A 20,053-nucleotide genomic window follows, 5' to 3' on the forward strand; every position below is an offset into this window, starting at 1 on the left:
ATTTAAGTAAAACTTGGTCATGGTGTAATATCTTTTTAATCTATTGCTGGAATCAGTTGTTTAGGAACACTTTCTTTTTTTAAAGATTTTATTTACTTGTCAGAGAGACAGAGAGGGACAGAGAGAGAGTGTAAGTGGAGTGTGAGGCAGAGGGAGAAGCAGGCTCCGTGCTAAGCAAGGAGCCTGATACGGGGCTCGATCTGAGGACCCTGGAATCATGACCTGAGCTGAAGGCAGATGCTTAACCGACTGAGCCACCCAGGCATCACCTGTTTAGAAACCTTAAGATTTTTTTTTTCTATTTTTAACTAGAGAGAGAGAGAGAGAGCATGCACACAAAGCAGGGGGAGGGGTAGAAGGAGAGGGAGAAGCAGGCTCCCCACTGAGCAGGGAGCTTGACTTGGGGCTGGATCCCAGGACCCGGAGATCATGACCTGAGCCAAAGTCAAATGCTTAACTGACTAAGCCACCCAGGTGCTCCTGTTAAGGAGTCTTAAATCTTTTTTTTTTTTTTTTAAGATTTTATTTATTTATTTGACAGACAGAGATCACAATTAGGCAGAGAGGCAGGCAGAGAGAGAGGAAGGGAAGCAGGCTCCCTACTGAGCAGAGAGCCCAATGCAGGGCTCGATCCCAGGACTCTGGGATCATGACCTGAGCCGAAGACAGAGGCTTTAAACTGCTGAACCACCCAGGCACCCCAAGGAGCCTTAAACCTAATGAGTTGATGTGTAATGTTTCCTTTGGATTTTGCCAGCCACAATGAGTTGGAGAGCTTTGCCTATTTATTCTATGGAAAACTGTATAATATTAGAATATGTTCCTGAGTGGGTGGTAGAATGTACCTGCATGATTGTCCCACAGGGCCACCCGATTGCCCCCCTTGCCAGGGGAATACTGTTACCTGCTAATCTACGTGAATGGCAGCCTGTTGTGCGGGGGACAGAACAACTCATCTTGCAGCTGAATTGTCTGTGAAAAGAATTTTTTTACAGCAGCTTTGTTGAGATATAATTCACATAACATAAAATTCATCTTTTAAAAGTACACAGCTTGGGGGGTTTTAGTATGGTGACCTACACAAAGTCTGTTCCACAAACTCTTACCATGGTCAATTTTAGAACAGTTTCATTACCCTAGAAAGAAACTCTGTACCCATTAGCGGTTGTTTCCTACTTGCCATGGCAACCACTGATTTACTTTCTGTCTCTATGGATTTGCCTCTTCTCAGTATTTCATATAAACTGGATCGTGTAATAAGTGGCCTTTCGTGAATGCCTTCTTTCACCAAGCGTCAATGTTTTCAAGTTCATCCATGCTGTACCCTGTATTAGTATTTCATTTGTTTTTTTGTGGCTGCCTAATATTCCATTGTATGGATGCATTGCTCTTTGTTTATTCATTCATTAGTTGATGGACCCTTGAGTTTCCATTTTTTGACTATTACAAATAATGGTGCTATGAACATTTAAGTATCCGTTTTTGTATGAATGTGTTTTCAGTTCTCCTAAGTACATGCCTGGGAGTGGAATGTTAGATCATGTGGTAACTCTATGCTTATCTATTTTTTTATTGTCATAAAATACATTTAACATAAAATTTACCATCTTACTGATGGTATTAAATGTATTCACATTGTTGTGTAACAAGCACCACCATAAATCTCCATAATTCTTTTTTATCTTGTAAAACTGAAACTCTGTACCCATTAAACAATAACTCCCCATTTCCCCCTCCCCTCTGGCTTCTGAAAACCATCATTCTACTTTCTGTCTTTATAATTTTGACTATTCTAGTACCTTCTATAAATGGAATCATACTGTGTTTGTCATTTTGTGACTGGCTTATTAATTTCACTTAGCATAATTTCCTCAAGATTCATCCATGTTGTACATGTCAGAATTTCCTTCATTTTTGAGGCTGGATGGTATTTTTATATGTATCTACCAGATTTTGCTTATTCATTCCCTTATCAATAGATACTGGATTACTTCTATGTTCTGGCTCTTGTGGATAATGCTGCTATGAACATAGGTGTACAAATACTCCTTTGAGATCTTGCTTTCAGTTCTTTTGGGTATATACCCTGAAGAGGAATTGCTGGATCATCTGGTAATTCTATTTGTAATTTTTTGAGGAACCACCATACTGTTTGCCACAGCGACGGCACCATTTAACGTTCCCACCAGCAGTTCCCAAAGGTTCCAGTTTCTCAACGTCCTTGTCAATGCATGTTTTCTGGTTTTGTTTGTTTGGGTTTTTTTGACAGTAGCCATCCTACTGTGTAGGATGTACTTTTGATTTGCATTTCCCTAATGATTAGTGAGGTTGAGCATCTTTTCATGTGTTTATTGACTGTTCATATATTTTCTTTTGAGAAATACCTGTTCAAATCTTTTCCTCATTTTTAAATTGAGTCATTTGTCTTTTTGTTGTTGAATCATAGGTGTTCTTTATATATTCTAGTATAAATCCCTTATCGGATACATGATTTGCAAATATTTTCTCCTATTCTGTGCACCATCTTTTCACTTTACTGTTAGTATCCTTGGAAGCACAAAAGTTTTAAATTTTGCTATTATCTATTTTTTTAAATTATCTTCTTGTTTTTGATTTTGGTGTCATATCTAAGAATCCTTTGGCTAATTTGAGGTCATAAAGATTTAGTTCTATATTTTCTTTTAAGAGTTTTATCTCTTACACTCAGATCTGTGACCCAGACTATTCCTTCTTCAATAAATTGTGTTGGCCCCTTTGCTGAAAATCCGTTGAGTATGTGAGGGTTTACTTCTGGACTGTAACTTCTATCCTATTGATTTATCTGTTCTTATACCAGTACCAAACTGTCTTCATTAGCTTTGTAAGAAGACCTGGGAAATGTGAATCTTTCAACTTTGTTTTTCCTTTTCCAGATTGTTTTGGCTGGTCGGATCTCTTGTATTTCCATATGAATTTAAGGATCAGCATGTCAATTTCTGCAAGACGAACACAAAGGCAGCTGGGATTTATTTTAGGGATTGCATTGAGTCTGTTGATCAATTTGGAGAGCATTACCATCTTAACAATATTAAGTCTTTCAATCCATGAACATGGGATGTTTTTGCATTTATTTGGGTCTTTAATTTCTTTCACTGGTATTTTGTAGTTTTCAGGGCCCAGGTCTCACACCATTAAGAGTTTGTGATACTGATTCCTAAGCATTGTAGTATTGTTTTTGATACTGCTGTACATGGAATTTTTCCCTTAAATTCATTTTCAGATTGTTCACTGCTAGTGTATAAAAATAATACTTAGTTTTGTATATTGATCCTACGTTCTGCAACCTTGCTGAACTCATTTATTAGTTCTAATAGTTTTTTAGCGGATCCCTTAGGATTTCCTATTAAGATTGCATCACTTGCAAATAAAGTTTTGCATCTTGCTTTCCTATCTAGATACCTTTTGACCTAGCTGGAACTTGCACTATGATATTGCATAAAAGTGGCAAAAGCAGACATCCTTATCTTGTTCCCTATCTTAGGGGGAAAGCATTCCATTTTCTACCACTAGGTATGTTAGCTGTGAGTTTCTCATAGGTGGCCATTACTGGGTTGAAGAAGTTTAAAAAAATTTTTTCTTTTAAGATTTTATTTATTTATTTACTGAGAGAGAGTGGGGAAAGGGGAAGAAGAGAAGAAAGGGAGGGAGAGGGAAAAGGAAAGAGCAGACCCATCGCTGAGTGCATAGCCCATCACAGGACTCAAGGAGAGGCTCAAGGTAGGGCTTTACCAGGAGAGTGTGGGTTCTGCACACGGGGGTTGACCTGACACTGAGATCATGTTCTGAGCCAAAACCAAGAGTCTGAGGCTTAATGGACAGACTGAGCCACCCAGGTTCCCCTGGGTTGAAGAAGTTTTATTCCTGTTTTGTTGAATGTCTTCTTATCATGAAATGCTTTTTCTGTGTCTATTGACATAATCATGTAGTTTTTTTTCTTCTCAATTAATCTTGCCAGTTTATCTTTTAAAAAAAAATATTTGAAAAGAGGTAGATTTGTGGCTCAGTGGAGCCTCTCTATTTTGTATTTTATATCTCTAATTTCTGTTATTTTTTATTATTTTCTTTCTGCTTTGGGTTCCTTTTGCTGTTTCTGCTCTAACTTTGTAGTTAATCACTCTGCCTTCTAATGTAAGCAACTGAGTTACATATGTTTCCCTCAAGTATTGCTTTAACTGCAGACCACATGTGCTTTTTTAGTTCATTTCTAATTTCCATTTTGATTTCTTAAGTAACTTACAATTGCTTAAAAGTGTGTTTGCATTTTTTTTAATTCCCCAAAGTCTGGAGTGTTTGTTATTGATTTCAATTAATTGATTGCAGCCTGGGAGTGTCCTCTGTATCATTCCCATCCTTGAAATCTGTTCAGCCTAGCTTTATGGCTTAGTACATAATCAATTTTCACAAATCTCCTAAACGTGTCTGGAAATAATGTATAATCTTCTGTTGTCGGGGACACTATTGCGTATATGTCCTATAAAATCCAAAATTTTTCTATTATTACTGATTTTATTGTTTGATCTATCCAGCTTTGAGATATGTTAAAATCTTCTGCCATGATGACAGATTTTGTGAATTTCTCCTTATACATAAGTCAATTTTTGCTTTATATACTTTGAGCCTGTGTTTTTTAGGTGCATCTTAATTTATGTAATACCTTCCTGGTGCAGTAAATTTCTTAATATTTTGTAGTGATTCTCTTGCTATGTAGTAATGCTTTCTGTCTTAGAATCTATCATATAGCAACTCCAGCTTTATTGTTTTTGTTATTTGTCTGGTTTATTTCTTTCCTTCATTTGAGTTTTAACCCCTTCCTGACCTTATATTTTAACTGTATCTCGTATAAATGGCACAGAGTTGGGTTTTATCTAGTCTGACAGTATTCGTCATTTAACTGTACTGTTCAGTCTGTTTATATTTATAAAGATTACTGACACATTTACATTTATTTTGATCATTTTACACAGTTTCTATTTGTTATTTTCTCTGTTTAGTTTTCCTTTCTTTTCTTGCTTTCTTTGGAATGAGTTTTACATCTTTCTTTCTTTTTGCATTTTAACATTTGATTTTCTCCTCCACTTTTTTTATAGTTAATGTCTAGAAATATGCTCTAGGGGCGCCTCGGTGGCTCAGTCTGGTTAAGCGTCTGCTTTCAGCTCAGGTCATTATCCCAGGGTCCTGGGATCAAGCCCGACCCGTCATTGGGCTGCTTGCTCAGCAGGGAGTTTGCTTGTCCCCCTCTCCCTCTGCCTCTCCCCCTGCTTGTGCTCTCTCTCTGTCTTTCTCTCTCAAATAAATAAATTTTTTAAAAGAAGAAATATGCTCAATATTTGTAAGTTAGTGGCTACTGCAGCATTTTAACATGAAAAATTATACAAGACAGGAAGGGCAAGGCCTCAGCTGATCACACAGAATGTTCTAGAATGGGGTTTGTCCTTCAGAGTAGTCCCAAATGAGAAAGGGAGGCCAGGACTTCATATCCACCATCAGTGGATGTGTGTGCTGCCTCTGGGCAGGTAGTATAGCGGGGCAATGTAGTGGCCTTTGGCCAAAAGCAGTTCCCATGGAGGGATGGGTGGCTCAGTTCTGAAGGAGGGAAGGGTTCCCTGCTGAATGCATCCTGATATCTACTACAGGAAGACACCCTGCTTTGAACTGATCTGGCCTAGATGTCACATTAAGTAGAAGTAGTCACATGGCCCCAACCTAATTGCAGAAAAGGCTGAGAAACATAGGAAAGCAGATGGAATATTTGGTGAGCACCAATTGATCCCTGCCACACCTAAGTTCTTGGGTCTGAGGACTGGCAACTTCAAAAACTCCTAAAAACTTATCATTTTATCTTCAAATGTCACAACAAAACTGTTGTATTTTTCTCTTTCTGGAGAAATGTTCTCTAATTTGATTTTTCTTTTTTTTTAAAGATTTTATTTAGTTATGAGAGAGAGGGGGAGCATGCACCTGGGTGAGGGGAAGGGCAGAAAGAGAGGGAGAAGCAGGATCCCTGCTGAACAAGGAACCAGATGTGAGACTTCCATCCCAGGACCCTAGGATCATGGCCTGAACTGAAGGCAGATGCTTAATCGACTGAGCCACCCAGGTGCCCTTTGTTTTTCATTAATCTCTTTCTCTTAATCTCTCTGAATGGCTTTCTTTGAATCTGCTTTCAGTTCACTAATTTTCTCTTCAGCAAGATCTAGTCTGCTTTTTATCCCTTCAATGACTTTTTATTTCAATCTTTCTTAACTTCCAAGTTATATTAGGTTCTTTTAAGTCTGTTTTCATTCATATTTTTAAGCTATTTACTTAAACATATCAAACATACTTTTATATTTCAGCATCGAGGAATAGGTATTTATATAGATACCTATCTATATATATATAGATATTTCAGCATCTATTCCTCGAGGTTCTTTGCTGTTTCTGGGGTCTGGTTTGTTTGCAGGCGTGCACATGTGTGTGTTAAAGCAGAAACCCTCCAGAAAGGATTTGCATTTGCTTTTGTTTCTTACCTGAGGGAGCCATAAAACTTTGACCTCTGTTTATTTGTAATCACTTTAATTTTGCTACTGGAGATTTCTTGGACCATAGATGCAGTATGGATTTGAGTCAGAAACCCATATGAGATCTAGCTGATGCTTCTGAATTCTGGGGAGGGATTGTTTCAGAGGGACAATTTTCCTTATTGTCTTCTTCTGCCTGGTGGGATTTACTTCACATTCTCTCATCTCTAGAGTCCTAGTCTTTTTTTTTTTTTTTTTTAAGATTTTATTTATTTATTTGACAGACATCGCAAGTAGGCAGAGAGGCAGGTGGGGGGGGGTGGGGAGGAAGCAGGCTCCCTGCTGAGCAGAGAGCCCAATGTGGGGCTCGATCACAGGACCCTGAAATTATGACCTGAGCCAAAAGCAGAGGCCTAACCCACTGAGCCACCCAGGCGCCCCTAGAGTCCTAGTCTTAATGGCAAGCTCAGCCTTTGGGCTTGGGATTCATCTCTTATATGCAGAGCCTGGCAGTAGAAAATTTGTTCCAGAAGGCATCTTCCCACAGGGTGCTCCTGGTTGCCCTTTGTTAGGGGGCTTTGTGACTTCTTCACTCTTGTTGCCATCTTGCTGATACATTTATCCAGAGAATGATGCAGAGTTCATCCAATATTTTAATTGTTTTAGTCAGAAAGATCTTCGTGACAACTAATGGTCCATTATTCTTCCCAAGCCAGAAGGCCCCCCCCAGCCATTCTTCCGGGTTCATTCTCCATCACTCTGAGTCCATCGATCTCTCCCTTTTGAGAACTCTGCTAACACTTAGCATTTCCATCAATTACAGCAATCCCTCGTTTCACTTGGGTGGATGCAGTGAAGCATGGTGGGCTTTTGCAGCCAACAGACCGGCGGCTACATCTCAGTTCTGCCATTAAATATGGCCTTGGAAACTTCTCCCATTGCGCTTCAGTTTCCTTATCTGTAAAATGGGATTGACAGTCTTGACCAGTGCAGTCCTCTCATCATGATCAAATGAAACAAGGTCTGTTCCTAACATGCCCTGGGTCTGAATTTAGAGACCCATGAAAACCACAGAATGTGTAGAAGTTACATATAGAGCTAGCAAACAATTATATAGAATGATTCTGTTCTCCCTTGACAAATATCCCTTCATAATCATGGAAGAGTATATGAAAATCTCTAATTATTGTATAGGGAAGTCAGCAAAATATCAAAGACAGCTAAATTTAATGATTGTTGCACAATCATTAATGGATGTTATGATGAATTAGTGATGTTTGGGTGAGTAATAAAATAAAAACATGCATAATTTATAAATTACTGCATGCTTATTCTATTAAATTTATTTTTTTTGCCTTTATTTCAGCAAAATTATGGGTTATAGTGCTGTAATAAACATTATCATGTAATTTGTATTCTATTAACAGTGATTCCAAATTAGATCACTATTCTTGAGTCACTGAGTCTTTTTTTTTTTTAATTAATTTCACTTGGGAGAAACTTCTGTTGAGTTTCTGCTCAGTTCTGCTAAGGTAGAGCAACTGGAATTATCAAAAAATATTCTTGGGGTGCCTGGGTGGTTCAATTGTTAAGCATCTGCCTTCAGCTCAGGTCATGATCCCAGGGTCCTGGGATTGAGCCCCGTGTCGGGCATCCCGCTCTGTGGTAAGCCTGCTTCTCCCTCTCTCACTCCCCCTGCTTGTGTTCCCTCTCTCACTGTGTCTCTCTGTCAAATAAATAAATAAGATCTTTTAAAAAATTCTTAAAATCATATTTAGAATCAGAAATGAACCATAAATTTTATCAAGTCCAAACACAATGGGGTTGTATGTATTCTTAATTACAATTAAGAAGAAAAAGTATTACATATTTTAATTTCATATACATTACCATCTTCTATATGGTGCTTTTTACTCTCTCTTAAAACAATATCTAGAGCCATAAAGTACTTAAATTTGATTTTTCTTTTTCCAAGAAAAAAGATACCATAAAGAAAACTGAACAGGGGCACCTGGGTGGCTCAGTGGGTTAAAGTCTCTGCCTTCGGCTCAGGTCAGGATCCCAGAGTCCTGGGACTGAGTCCTGCATCGGGCTCTCTGCTCCACAGGGGGCCTGCTTCCTCCTCTCTCTTTCTCTACCTGCCTCTCTGCCTACTTGTGATCTCTGTCTGTCAAGTAAATAAAATATTTTTTAAAAAAAGGAAAACTGAACAGAGCAGTATTTTGCTTAGTCAAAATTATTCTATAATCTATAATGCTCATTTTAATCAACAGATTAAAAATAATCTGTTTGGAAGTTAATGTCAGGATTATTTGTATGTGAATCTTCTCTTTCATTCTTCAGAGATGCTTTTGTTCCTTTTTTAAAGTTTTATTTATTTAAAGATTTTATTTATTTGTGAGAGAGAGAGAGAAAGAGAGAACATGAGAGGGGAGAAGGTCAGAAGGAGAAGCAGACTCCCTATGGAGCTGGGAGCCCGGTGCAGGACTCGATCCCAGGACTCTGGGATCATGACCTGAGCCGAAGGCAGTGGCCCAAACAACTGAGCCACCCAGGTGCCCAAGTTTTGTTTTATTTAAACGTTATTTTTGTTATATATTTCACATGTGGCTCTTTGGGTTTAGAAAAATCCTATACATATCTAAGATAATAAATGTGTCCTTTGAATCCCTTTAAAAGTGGAATAGCCAAACCTCAATATTTTTGAAAGTTTTTGCTAACATCATCCCATAATGAATACCTGTCAAGTGCTCAGACTCAAAATTAATGTCATTTCCTCCCCAGGATGGGGTTTGCTCTGTATTTGAGGACTGTCTCTTTCACTGATTTCTTTCCATCGTCTTGCATCTTTTCTAGATGAAATCCAAGAATGTAATGGCATTTATTTGGCATTCCCATGGTGTGAATCAGAGATCTAGGGTCAAGTCTGATACACGTTTCAGCAAGATGTCCCATATTGGGGACACCTGGGTGGCTCAGTTGGTTAAGCGACTGCCTTTGGCTCAGGATGGAGCCCTGTGTCAGGGAGGCTCAGCAGGGAGTCTCCTTCTCCCTCTGCCAGCCTCTTCCCCTGCTCCTGCTCCCTCTCTTTCTCTCTCTCATTTTCTCAAATAAATAAATAAAATCTTCCAAAAAAGTCCCATATTGGAGAAGATTCGGAGAATGTCATACATCATCTTTGAATTGTTCCAAAGGAAGTCATCAGTCCTCCTAGTAAGAAACTGAGACCACGTATTGCCATTTATTTCCAGCTCTCAGATTGCTTTTGGATTTGGGATCAAATTCTGACCTTACATTAGTTTCCTCTTGCTGCCAGGACAAATCACTACAGACTTGGTGGCTTCAAAAAGAAGGTAAATTTATTATCTTACAGTTGCAGAGGTTAGAAGTCGGACATGGGTCTCACGGGGCTGAAAGCAAGGTGTTGGTGGAGGCTCGAGGGGGAGAATCTGTTTTCTTGCCTGTCCCAGCTTCTCGAGACCACCTGCGTCGTCGGCTCCTGGCTCCTGCCTGACTTCAGACCCCACACCGTGGCATCTCGGCCCCTCTTCTTCTGCCCCCTCCTTCCGCTTTTAAGGACCCTGGGATTACACCAGGCTCCCCTGGATAATCCTGACCATCTCCCTGTTTTAAGGTTAGCTGATTAGCATCTGTGACCTTCATTCCCTTTTGCCATGTTAACCTTACGGTTACGGTTTCTGGGATTAAGGCGTGGGCAGCTTTGGGGGGCCATGACTTTCTGGTCACGTTACACTGTTACCACAGCCTAGCCCATGGCAGATTTTAAAATCAGCCCCTACACTGAAAATTGTCTTCCTAGTTCTTAAATCAAAGACTGCATTTTTACACCAAATGGAAATCCGATGGAAAATGTTTCAACTTCCTTGCTGCTTTTGTAGGTCTGTGCTGTGTATAGTGCTAGTCATTCAGTTGGACTTTTCACCCTGGTATACCCTACCTGAATTAAGCAATATTAATTTTTAAGACATTTTATGTGTCTTTTTGTCACTGTATCATCTATTAAATTACTAATATCCTTTGAATCCTCCGCCGTAGATAGTGAGATGTAATTTGGCCAATTACTTTTTATCTATCTTTTGTGTTCAGCGGAGAAATTTAGCTTCATTTTCTGTAAATATTGGGGCACATGTACAAAAAAAATCCTTCTTAACTGAACATCGGGCGCTTCTTTTTTTAAAAACACGACACTGATGTTCTCAACGACATTGATCTGTCATCGCTTGATCCTGACAATGGCTGGCTATTACTTCGGTCTGTTTGTAGTTCTAGTAAATTGCATGTGAGTTGTGTACAAGCGGTTTTATGGTATTTTAATTGAGATCCGAAGTGCTCCCTCTTGCCAGGGCTAAGCATGGCCCGTCCTGCATGAGATAATAGCTTCGTGTACAGCCCGGTATCAAGGACACCGCAGGCTTCCTTCAACGGCAGGTTGTAATCGGTGTATCAGCTCTCAGCCTGCCCTTTGCCTTGTCTGTTACCTCCGTGCCTTCTGCTTGCAAACACCTCGCCAGACTCCTTCCTTGTCTCTTTCTCCTGCTCCGGCTTTTCATGCCCATGTCTTTAGGTGTGTCTTGTCCCTTACCTAAAGGGAACCTTCTCTTTTGCAATGAATTGGGTTCTGGGTGGGGAGGTGACCGTTGGATGCTGGGGGACGGGATGGACCCATCTTGCACGCCCTAGGAGGTTGTGTGGAAGGCAGGGCTCCCCTTTCCCCACTGAGCATCAGCAAGATCCCCAGGCCATCCGCCGACACCTGTGGAAGAACGTTGTCAAGACACCAACTTAGAGACAGTGTCACCCCACCTCCCTACTTGTCTTAGCCAGCTCAGGCTGCCATCACAGAGGGCCACAGACTGACTAGACAAACAGAACTTCACCTCACAGCTCCAGAAGCTGGAAGTCCAAGATCAAGGTGCCGGCAAAGGTTGGTTCTCTGGAGGCCTCTCTCCTTGGCTTGCAGACGTCGCCTCCCTGCTGCCCGGTCACACAGTCTGTGCTTACCCACCCCTGGTGTTGCCCCTGCTTCTGAGGGACGCCAGTCAGATCAGACTGGGACCCACCCTGACAGCCTCATTTTAATTTCATCCCCTCTTTAAGGATCCTGCCTCCGATGACAGTCACATGCCAAGGTCCGGGGGAGGGGTTGAGGGCCTCAACCTACGAATTTTGTGAGGGACACAAAGTGAGGAACACTTTGAAGAAGAAACCAAGGCTCAGAGAAGCACCCGACAGTTGAAAATCACACCACAGGCCAAGAGATGAGAGCTTCCTGTCCTCCAGAGCCCTTCTGAGAGGCCGCATGTAATGTAAGAGGCCGAGAAATGAAGTCTTAGGTGTGAATGCCACTTTCAGATTTGCTCCCCCCACTTCTAGGAGCTTGGAAAATGTCTTAACCTCCCTGGGCCTCAGTTTCCTTTTCTGTGGAATGGGGACAGTGAAAGGCTGTCTCTCACAAGGTCCTGAGGACTCCTCGAGATTTGGACGGGAAGTGCAGATTGCCTCACGGAGAGTATCTAACCCCCCACTCTGCCTCACCCCTCTGCCTGCTGTCAGAATCCGCTCCTGTTTCCCACGAGCCAGAACACTAGATGATTTTCCCCAGGTGATTTGCAGTTTAATAGCTAGAAAAACCGAGGGTTTGAAATGGTCTCAGTGGAATTTCAGGCGTCAACTGGCGGGTACACAGAGTCTTTCCCGGAAGCCAAGCCTTGGCAGGCACTAAAAGGAAAACCTGCTGCTGTGGCCTTCCACTCCAGGTACCCGGGGGTTCTCCCTTCTAAATAATAAGCTGCATACGATTTGATTTCATTTCACATTAAACTGCCTAGCCTGGAACCAGGGATGCAAGGTGGATTCTTACAAATCAATTCCACTGTGCAAAGTAGCCAGCACCTGCTAACCTGGGGGTGCTTAGGAATGAGACCCAGCTACAGAGTACTAAAGGCAATGATTGCAATTTACCTTTTGGGGTGAGGACTGGGTGTGAATACAAACTTGTTTTCAAATGTTTCATTTGTTGTTGAGATTTATGTAGTATGTCTTCTTTTAAGATCTACTCTACACAAAGCTCTTTGGCAGGGCCAGAACGGGAAGTGGAGAGAATGCCGCTCCTTTCCCCTGCTCAGAGGGGCTCAGAGCAAGAGTGCATCTAGCATTTTGGCCTAGTAAACTGAGGTTCAAGTTGAGGAGGGAAGGGGCAATACAGAACATCGCTCTTCTGGGACCGAAGGACTCCCCTTCTCTTTTTTTGTCCATTCTTTATGTACTTGTCCTTTTTCTTTTCTTTTCTTTTTTTTTTGGAGGGATTGCTTTAAATCCTGCCTCTACAGCTGGTTAGTGAGCTTCCCATACGTGCCTGGGTTCAGGATAGCAGGTCAGAGGAGAGTCTTTTAATATAGGCCCAGTCCTGGCCTTGGTGGTCAAGTAGCATCCCCAGGCCTGGGGCAACATTCTTTTTTTTTTTTTTTTTCTTCTTTTTAAAGATTTATTTATTTATTTATTTATTTGACAGAGAGAGAGAGAGAGAGAAAGATCACAATTAGGCAGAGAGGCAGGCAGAGAGAGGGAGGGAAGCAGGCTCTCCGTCAAGCAGAGAGCCTGATGCGGGGCTTGATCCCAGGATCCTGACACTATGATCTGAGCTGAAGGCAGAGGCCCAACCCACTGAGCCACCCAGGCACCCATGGGGCAACATTCTTAAGTATGGTCAAGTTGTCCAGCTTTTGAATTTCCCAGCCCTTCTGTTCCCCTCTGGCTCTTGACTGTGTCGTTGTCTTGTCTTGCTTCCCCAAATACGGGATCCAAAGAGTAGTCGCACCCTGCATCACCACAGGCAAAATGTAGGTGATCTCCCCCTCTTGTTCCCATCCATCCACTTCCCATCTATGGGCCCCATGTCCCCACTGTCCTACAGCCCTGCTTCCCTATGTGCTACCACCCCCCCCCCCCCCGTGCCCAGCTCTCTGCAGGCCCCCGGTCATGAGCTGTCCTCCTACACAGGATCTGCTAAACTCATTCATGTGAAGGAGTGAATCATCAGTAACAGTGGTTCCATTCTGGAGTCTTTGCATCTTAGTAAGGGGCCAATTCCTCAATAAATTTTTTTTCTTTATAAAGGGAAGATTGAAATGTGAGATGGGATAATAGACCCCCAATTTCTGCCACAGGGCCTTTGCATGCCCACCAAGCATGCACTACCCTTCTCCCATGGATCGCAGGCTGAAGACCATGAGCCTGTCTGCCTCCCTGTCAGTGGCCCTGGTGGGGTAGGAAGCTGTAAGCCAGGATTCCTGCTGCCCAGGACAGAAGGCTGTCCACTGTAAACCAGGGACGTCAGCAGGATTGAGTGGTGAATCAAAAACTGGAACAAATTGCTTTAATCAGTTAAGATCCAAACCTAATTCAAATAGTATTTTTTCACTGGACCATGAACCAGCTTCATGAGTCCCCCTCCCCCAGTTGACCAGTTGAACCCAGAACTGAGCTAAGGGAACATAATCACAGTTTTTTAAAAAGATTTTTATTTTGTTTTATTTTACTTTATTTATTTTATTTTATTTTAGTATTAGAGAGAGACTGCACGCGTATATGCACACAAGCAGGGGGAGCAGCAGGCAGAGGGAGGAGCAGACTCCCCACTGAGCAAGGAGCCAGAAGCAGGCCTTGATCCTATTACCCTGGGATCATGACCTGAGCCAAAAGAGCCAAAAGCAGATGCTTAACCAACTGAGCCACCCATGTGTCCCTTTTTTCTTTTTTTTTTTGAAAAAATTTTACTAATTTGTCAGAGAAAGAGAGCACATATTCAGTTTTATAGGTGAGGACACTGAGGCCATGAGAGTCATGGCCGGCTCAAGGTCACATGGCACTTCAGTGGCCCAGATTTGACTCTTAACCCTTGTAACCCTTCATTCTCCACTTGACTCAGAATCTCAAGACATAGTACATGTTACTTATTGTGTTCTTTTTTTTTTTTAATAAATATTTTATTTATTTATTTAACACAGAGATCACAAGTAGGCAGAGAAGCAGGCAGAGAGAGAGAGAAGGAAGCAGGCTCCCCACTGAGCAGAGAGACTGGTGCAGGGCTTGATCCCAGGACCCTGAGATCATGACCTGAACCGAAGACAGAGGCTTAACCCACTGAGCCACCCAGGTGCCCCTGTTTTCTTTTTCTTTTTTTTTTTTTTTTTTTAAGATTTATTTATTTATTTGACAGAGGAGGGGGAGGGGCAGAGAGAGAATCTCAAGCAGGCTCCACCCCCGCCCACTGCACAGCGCCCAACTTGGGGCTTGATCTCATGACCCTGAGATCATGACCTGAGCCAAAAACAAGAGTCAGTTGCTTAACCCACTGTGCCACACAGGTGCCCCCCATTATGTACTTTTGAATGGAGATTCTCTCTTAAGCTACAAAGTTGTAACCCAGAAGAGCGAAGGGTGGTGAGATTGCCATTCTCCATCTCCCCTTTCTCCCTCAGCCCCAGAAAACCACAGGGAAAATTGTAAAATGTACTTGTGACTCGATTTAGATTATGATTACTAGTATTACCATTGTCATTACTTGCCTCGATGAATCTACTTATTTTTAGTTTACCTTTCAAAGCTTATGACAATGTCCATCTACATCAGTGGTTCTTAACTGAGGTCCCTTGGGCCCCAGGGGATGTTGGCACTCTCTGGAGACGTTTTGGGTCATCACAGCCTAGGAGGGTGTGTGCCCCTGGTGTCAGTAGGGAGAGGCCATGGGTGCGCTCACCCCTTGCCTAGGACAGCGCCCCCGTCAGCAGTCATCTGCCCAGAAATGTCCATAGCATCAAGATTGAGAAACCCTGGCTCGAATCAACACACAAGGGAAAGAAAGTCTACTGCACATCCTCAACACATAGACTCTCCCCCTTGTTCTTCCCAGCCTCTGCCCCACCTTGCATCCTTAAACTTCTATAATCCTTATAATCGCAACAGCAATACAATTTACATTCTACTTGTTGTCACTTAATAGCCCATGCTGGGCTTCGGCGCTCTTGCCTCCTTTTCACAATTACATTTTCAAAGGATCTGCTGGAGTCCCCTGGGCGGGTTGACGCCCATAAGTCGGCTGACCAGTCCACCTGTCTTCTCGGGGGGTGGTGACCCAGAGGTGCACTGGGTGGGCTGGCCATGTGGGGAGGGACTGGCTTGGGCAGGTCGTGGTCCACCTGCATCTTGGGCCCATGCCCTCACTGTCTTCATCATCAAAAGGCCTTTATGAAGCGCTTTGGTGAATATATCCTGGCACCGGGGGAGATCTTCTGCAAAGATCTTGCCACCAGCCCCTGACATCTGGGGCATGTTGGCTTGGACAGACAGCGTATATGTCTTCCAGCCACAAAGGCATCCAGAGTCTGGCCTGTAGGCCCCAGGCAGAGGATACAAAACCAGATCCTTAGGCAACATTCATGACAAGAGTGAGTGGGTCTGTCTGGGAATGCGGAGACTGACCAGATTCTCAAAGGGAGCCGGGGTCTTGAAGTCCCTCCTCTGGCTGCTACGGGCCTCAGGAAGGACATGGGATTTTAGAACCTATGGAAGGGAGGAGGGAAGGGGAGGAGGAAAGCAGCTTGACAGCTCAAGGACTTGGGGTCATGTGTTCCAGGCTCAAGAGTTCAAGTGCACAGCCTGGGGGAAAACGAGATATTGCCAGAGCTGTCCCTCCTGAGAGCCTCTCGCCACCCTCCAGCCTCACCTCGGTGCCCCTTTCTCTTCCCCCAACAGGTGTTCCATGAGCAGGGTATCCTCTTCGGCTACCGACACCCACAGAGCTCCGCCACTGCCTGTGTCCTCAGTCTTTTCCAAATGACCAATGAGACCCTCAACATCTGGACGCACTTGCTGCCCTTCTGGTACCTTCCAGCCCCCTGGACTGGCCATGTCATTCAGGAGCCCTGGGGACTGGGGCTTCTTCAAATCCCAGGGGGGTTGGGAAGGCTGAGAGTCCTTGCTGGGATTTTGGGGACTCCCCCCTGGGGCATGAGGCTGGAGCTGGGAGATGCTGGGGCCCAGCGGCTGGGGTGAGCTTTAGCATATGGATTCCTGGCAGCTCCCCAGTCTTTCCCTGCACTGGGGTCTGGTTTGATCTTTTCCTCTTCAGTCTGGAGGTTTTTGGAGTCTTCCAGAAGCCCTGGTTAAAATGTCACTAGCTCGAGTAAGTCACTTAACCTCTCTGAGCTCCATGTTTTCCTGACTGTAAAGGGGGAGTGATCATCAGAGCCCAGCCCAGGGTTGCTGTTAGGATTACAGAGGGGGCTGTGGGGGCAGGGGGTGGGGAGGACTAGGCAAAAGCATGGGGCAGGGAGCTGTGGGGGCCCCGTGATTGCTCTGGGGCCAAAGCAGCCAGGAGGCACTTGGTCGGCAACCCTTTAATAGAGCAACCACTAGCTCAGGAGTCCACTAAGACCCCTGCTGGCTGACACACGGGGGTCCAGGGAATGGGGTGGCTTGCTTCCATCACATGGCAAGTTCTGGCACAGGCCAGACTCTGGACTCCCCTTGGATCTTTGTCCAGAAGCCAAGAGAATAGGAGGAACCCCAGGGTTTGCCGCACACAGAGACAGGCTCCAGAAGGCCGTGCTTGCTCAGAAGTCAGAAGGCAGATCCACGACCAAAATGCAGGGCAAGCCACCCTGTTCCTGGGGCCACACCTGTGTCAGCCAGTAGGGGTCTAGGCTTGGGGTGGACTAGGGCAATCTGGAGGGAAGCCTTAGGGCCCGCTGTCATCCCAGGGTGGCCTCCAGATCCTGCTCAAGGAGCCTGTTTGTCATTTTATTCTATTTGTGTGTGTGTGTGTCCTTTTAAATTTAAGCAAACTTAAGTTAATGTAAGTAAAAAGTCTAAATGGTCCTAAAGGGGCACTTGCAGATGGGGACAGAGTCATTGTCTTCCCTGGGCCTCTGTTCTCCTCCTTGGAGTTGCTGGTCCTCCCAGAGCCCCTCTGGAGGTGTGAGGGGTGTGCACAGCCCACCCTGAGTCCTTGCCTCCTGCCCTTCCCCAGCTTTCTTCCCTCCCACCTCCATCTGGCCCCCCGGCCTCCCAGGCTGCATGGTGTTCCATTGTGTGGATGAACCACGGTGATGTATGGGGTTCCACAGTTCGGCCCGCTGCTGGGAGCGCTGGCCCTTCCCTGCTTGTCTCTGGGCCTTGGGTGCCTGTGCACAGATCCCTGAGGGGCTGGGTGATTTTGTAGCTGTCCCGAAGCTGGGCTGCTCTGGCCGAGGCTCCCTGCTGCATACAGCCCCCCAACACTGCCAGGCTCTGGGAGGTGGTCACCACTGAGCAACACAGGGTGGGGACGGTTTGGGAGAGCCCCAAAGAAAGTAGGTCCAGGGAGTCATCTTGAGATGATTGGAGAGGTTTTGGGACCAGCATGTAGCTTCAGTTCTGTTTTTGCTGGGACAGAGGAGAAAGATCGCAAATGTCGCCAGAAGATGGAGTGATGCTCCTTGGGGTCCTGTGGGGAAAGCTTTGGAGGCTCCTTTCCTAGGAGAGCCCGTGGGTAGAGGTGCTGGCTTTCTAGCAGTGGTGGGTCTGGGGAAGTGGGCAGCTCTGTAGGCAGGCCCCCTTGCCTGGGTCATAGGGGAGGCAAATAGGTGGCAGGGCTGTCCTGTGTCTCTGTGTGGGGATGGACCCAGAGACCCAGACTCGGAAGGTCCCCGAGTGGGGCCAGGTGACTCAGAAAGGCAGTGGCACTGTTCATGCAGGAATAGCCTGGAGAGGAGGGAGAAAATCGTCCTGTTGTCTTCCAGACTCTCAAGGACCCCCCAGGGAGGTTGCTTCTGTTTGAGGAACCTTCCTCTAAGGGGACAAAGACAAACGACAGGTCTGGTGACAGGACCCATGTGGATCTTCTGAGGAGTGAATGAGTGCAACAGGGTTCTTTTATGTAAGGTTCAAAGAGGTGGGGTAGGGTTATGAAGATTGCCTTAGATATTTGATGGGCAAGTTTTCTGTGGTCCTGTTGAGGGGAACTAGGGCTGATCAAATGGAGACAGATCCCAGGGAGAGAGGTGTCAGCTCAGTGAAGAACTTTCTGACACTCAGAGCTGCCTTGAAAGGTGGTGAGCTCCCCATCCCTGGAAGCATGCAAGCTGAGCCTGGAGGATCACTTAGGTAGGATGCTGTAAGAGACATGTAAGAGTCATTGCAAGGTGGGGAGAGGATTGTACTAGATGAACCTAAAGGCTTTCCTCTTGCCCCTTCTGCCCATTCACCCTCCCTCACTTGTAGTGTTGCACCAAAGTGAGAACACAGAGGGTTCAGTTATCCCAGAGGAATGGGGGCAGCAGATAGTCTGTGAGGAGTACGGAGGAGCCCCCAGCCATGGGGGTCGAGCGGGCCATGCTGTGTTCCAGGTTCTTCGTGTGGAGGTTTGTGACTGCCTTGTATATAACAGACATCCAGAATGACAGCTACTCCTGGCCTCTGTTTGTGTACATGGGCACCAGCTGCGTGTACCCCCTTGTGTCCAGTTGTGCACACACCTTCAGCTCCATGTCCAAGAACGCCCGGCACATCTGTTACTTCCTGGACTACGGGGCCGTCAACCTCTTCAGCCTGGGTATGTGGGGCCCTGCTCTGTCGTCCTCTCCTGGCAACTGGGCTCCCTGCCCCACCCCCTGGGAGTGGAGCCCACTAGAAGGCCTTGACAGGCTTGCGGAAGAGTCATGGGAATGCCTGTGCCTCCTCCAGGTTCCTGATGAGTGTTTTGTAGGAAACTTGTCCAGAGCTGTGCTGGCAAATGTTAACCGATTCAGTGAGGACAAAAGCCCCAACCCTTGGGGTAGGCTGACTTGTGCCCAACTTCTGGCCACCAGTGGGACATCCCTGCACATCATCATGGAGTAATTCCTCTCCACAGATAGAGGAGATGCATTAATGGAAAGTTACTACTTTGTCACTGTGGTTCTTTAATTATAAGTTTATGTAGTTGGTGGGGTTTAACAGTCACTTTGTGGGATCTCTAAAACCTTAACTGTTTGCCGTCACAGGCCAGGGGGAGCAGCTCGTGCGTCAGGGCGGGTCTCTCACCAGCCTGGCAGAGAAGAGGGGGTCACGAATCCCACTTGTCGAGGGGCTTTGATGAGTTCGCCATGTGCTCAAAGTGCCACGGGAACCGAGGGGTGAACCCAAAGCAGGCGAGGTTGGGTGTTGACTCCTGAGCCTCCTCGTGTTTTTCTGCCAGCTATGGGGCCCCTTCCTTCTGGCTCCCCTTCTCTCCCCAGCTGGCAGGCATCCATCTGTCCCCAAGTATCCCTGCTCTGACCTCTTATCCCTCCTGCTTCTGCTCCTGTTCCAGGTATGAAAGCAAAGGCCTTGTCTTCCCTTGTCCAAGAGGGTGTCCGTGAGGATCACGTCTCCATCCTGTTTCCTCTCCTCCCTCCCTTCACAACTCTCAGACACACACACACACACACATACACACACACACACACATACACACACACACACGCATACACATA

At 45.0% G+C, this 20,053-nt stretch overlaps 1 protein-coding gene across 8 annotated transcripts in view; it reads left to right on the forward strand.

The window, feature by feature from the left end:
* Window positions 1–20,053, forward strand: part of PAQR5 (progestin and adipoQ receptor family member 5) — a 72,849-nt gene that overhangs the window by 35,919 nt on the left and 16,877 nt on the right. For 7 of the 8 annotated variants that reach the window (XR_007128838.1, XM_047738439.1, XM_047738435.1 and 4 more), the window contains 2 exons: window positions 16,314–16,441; window positions 18,947–19,152. Coding sequence is in view for 7 of the 8 variants with exons in the window: in XM_047738439.1 (XP_047594395.1) it covers window positions 16,314–16,441; window positions 18,947–19,152 (334 nt within the window). In the remaining variant the exon portion in view is untranslated. Of the gene's footprint in view, window positions 1–15,846; window positions 16,007–16,313; window positions 16,442–18,946; window positions 19,153–20,053 lie in introns of those variants that run through there. The other variant, XM_047738441.1, reaches the window with a different exon arrangement.

The sequence above is a fragment of the Lutra lutra genome, chromosome 7, assembly GCF_902655055.1.
Source record: "Lutra lutra chromosome 7, mLutLut1.2, whole genome shotgun sequence".
Classification (NCBI taxonomy): Eukaryota; Metazoa; Chordata; class Mammalia; order Carnivora; family Mustelidae; genus Lutra; species Lutra lutra.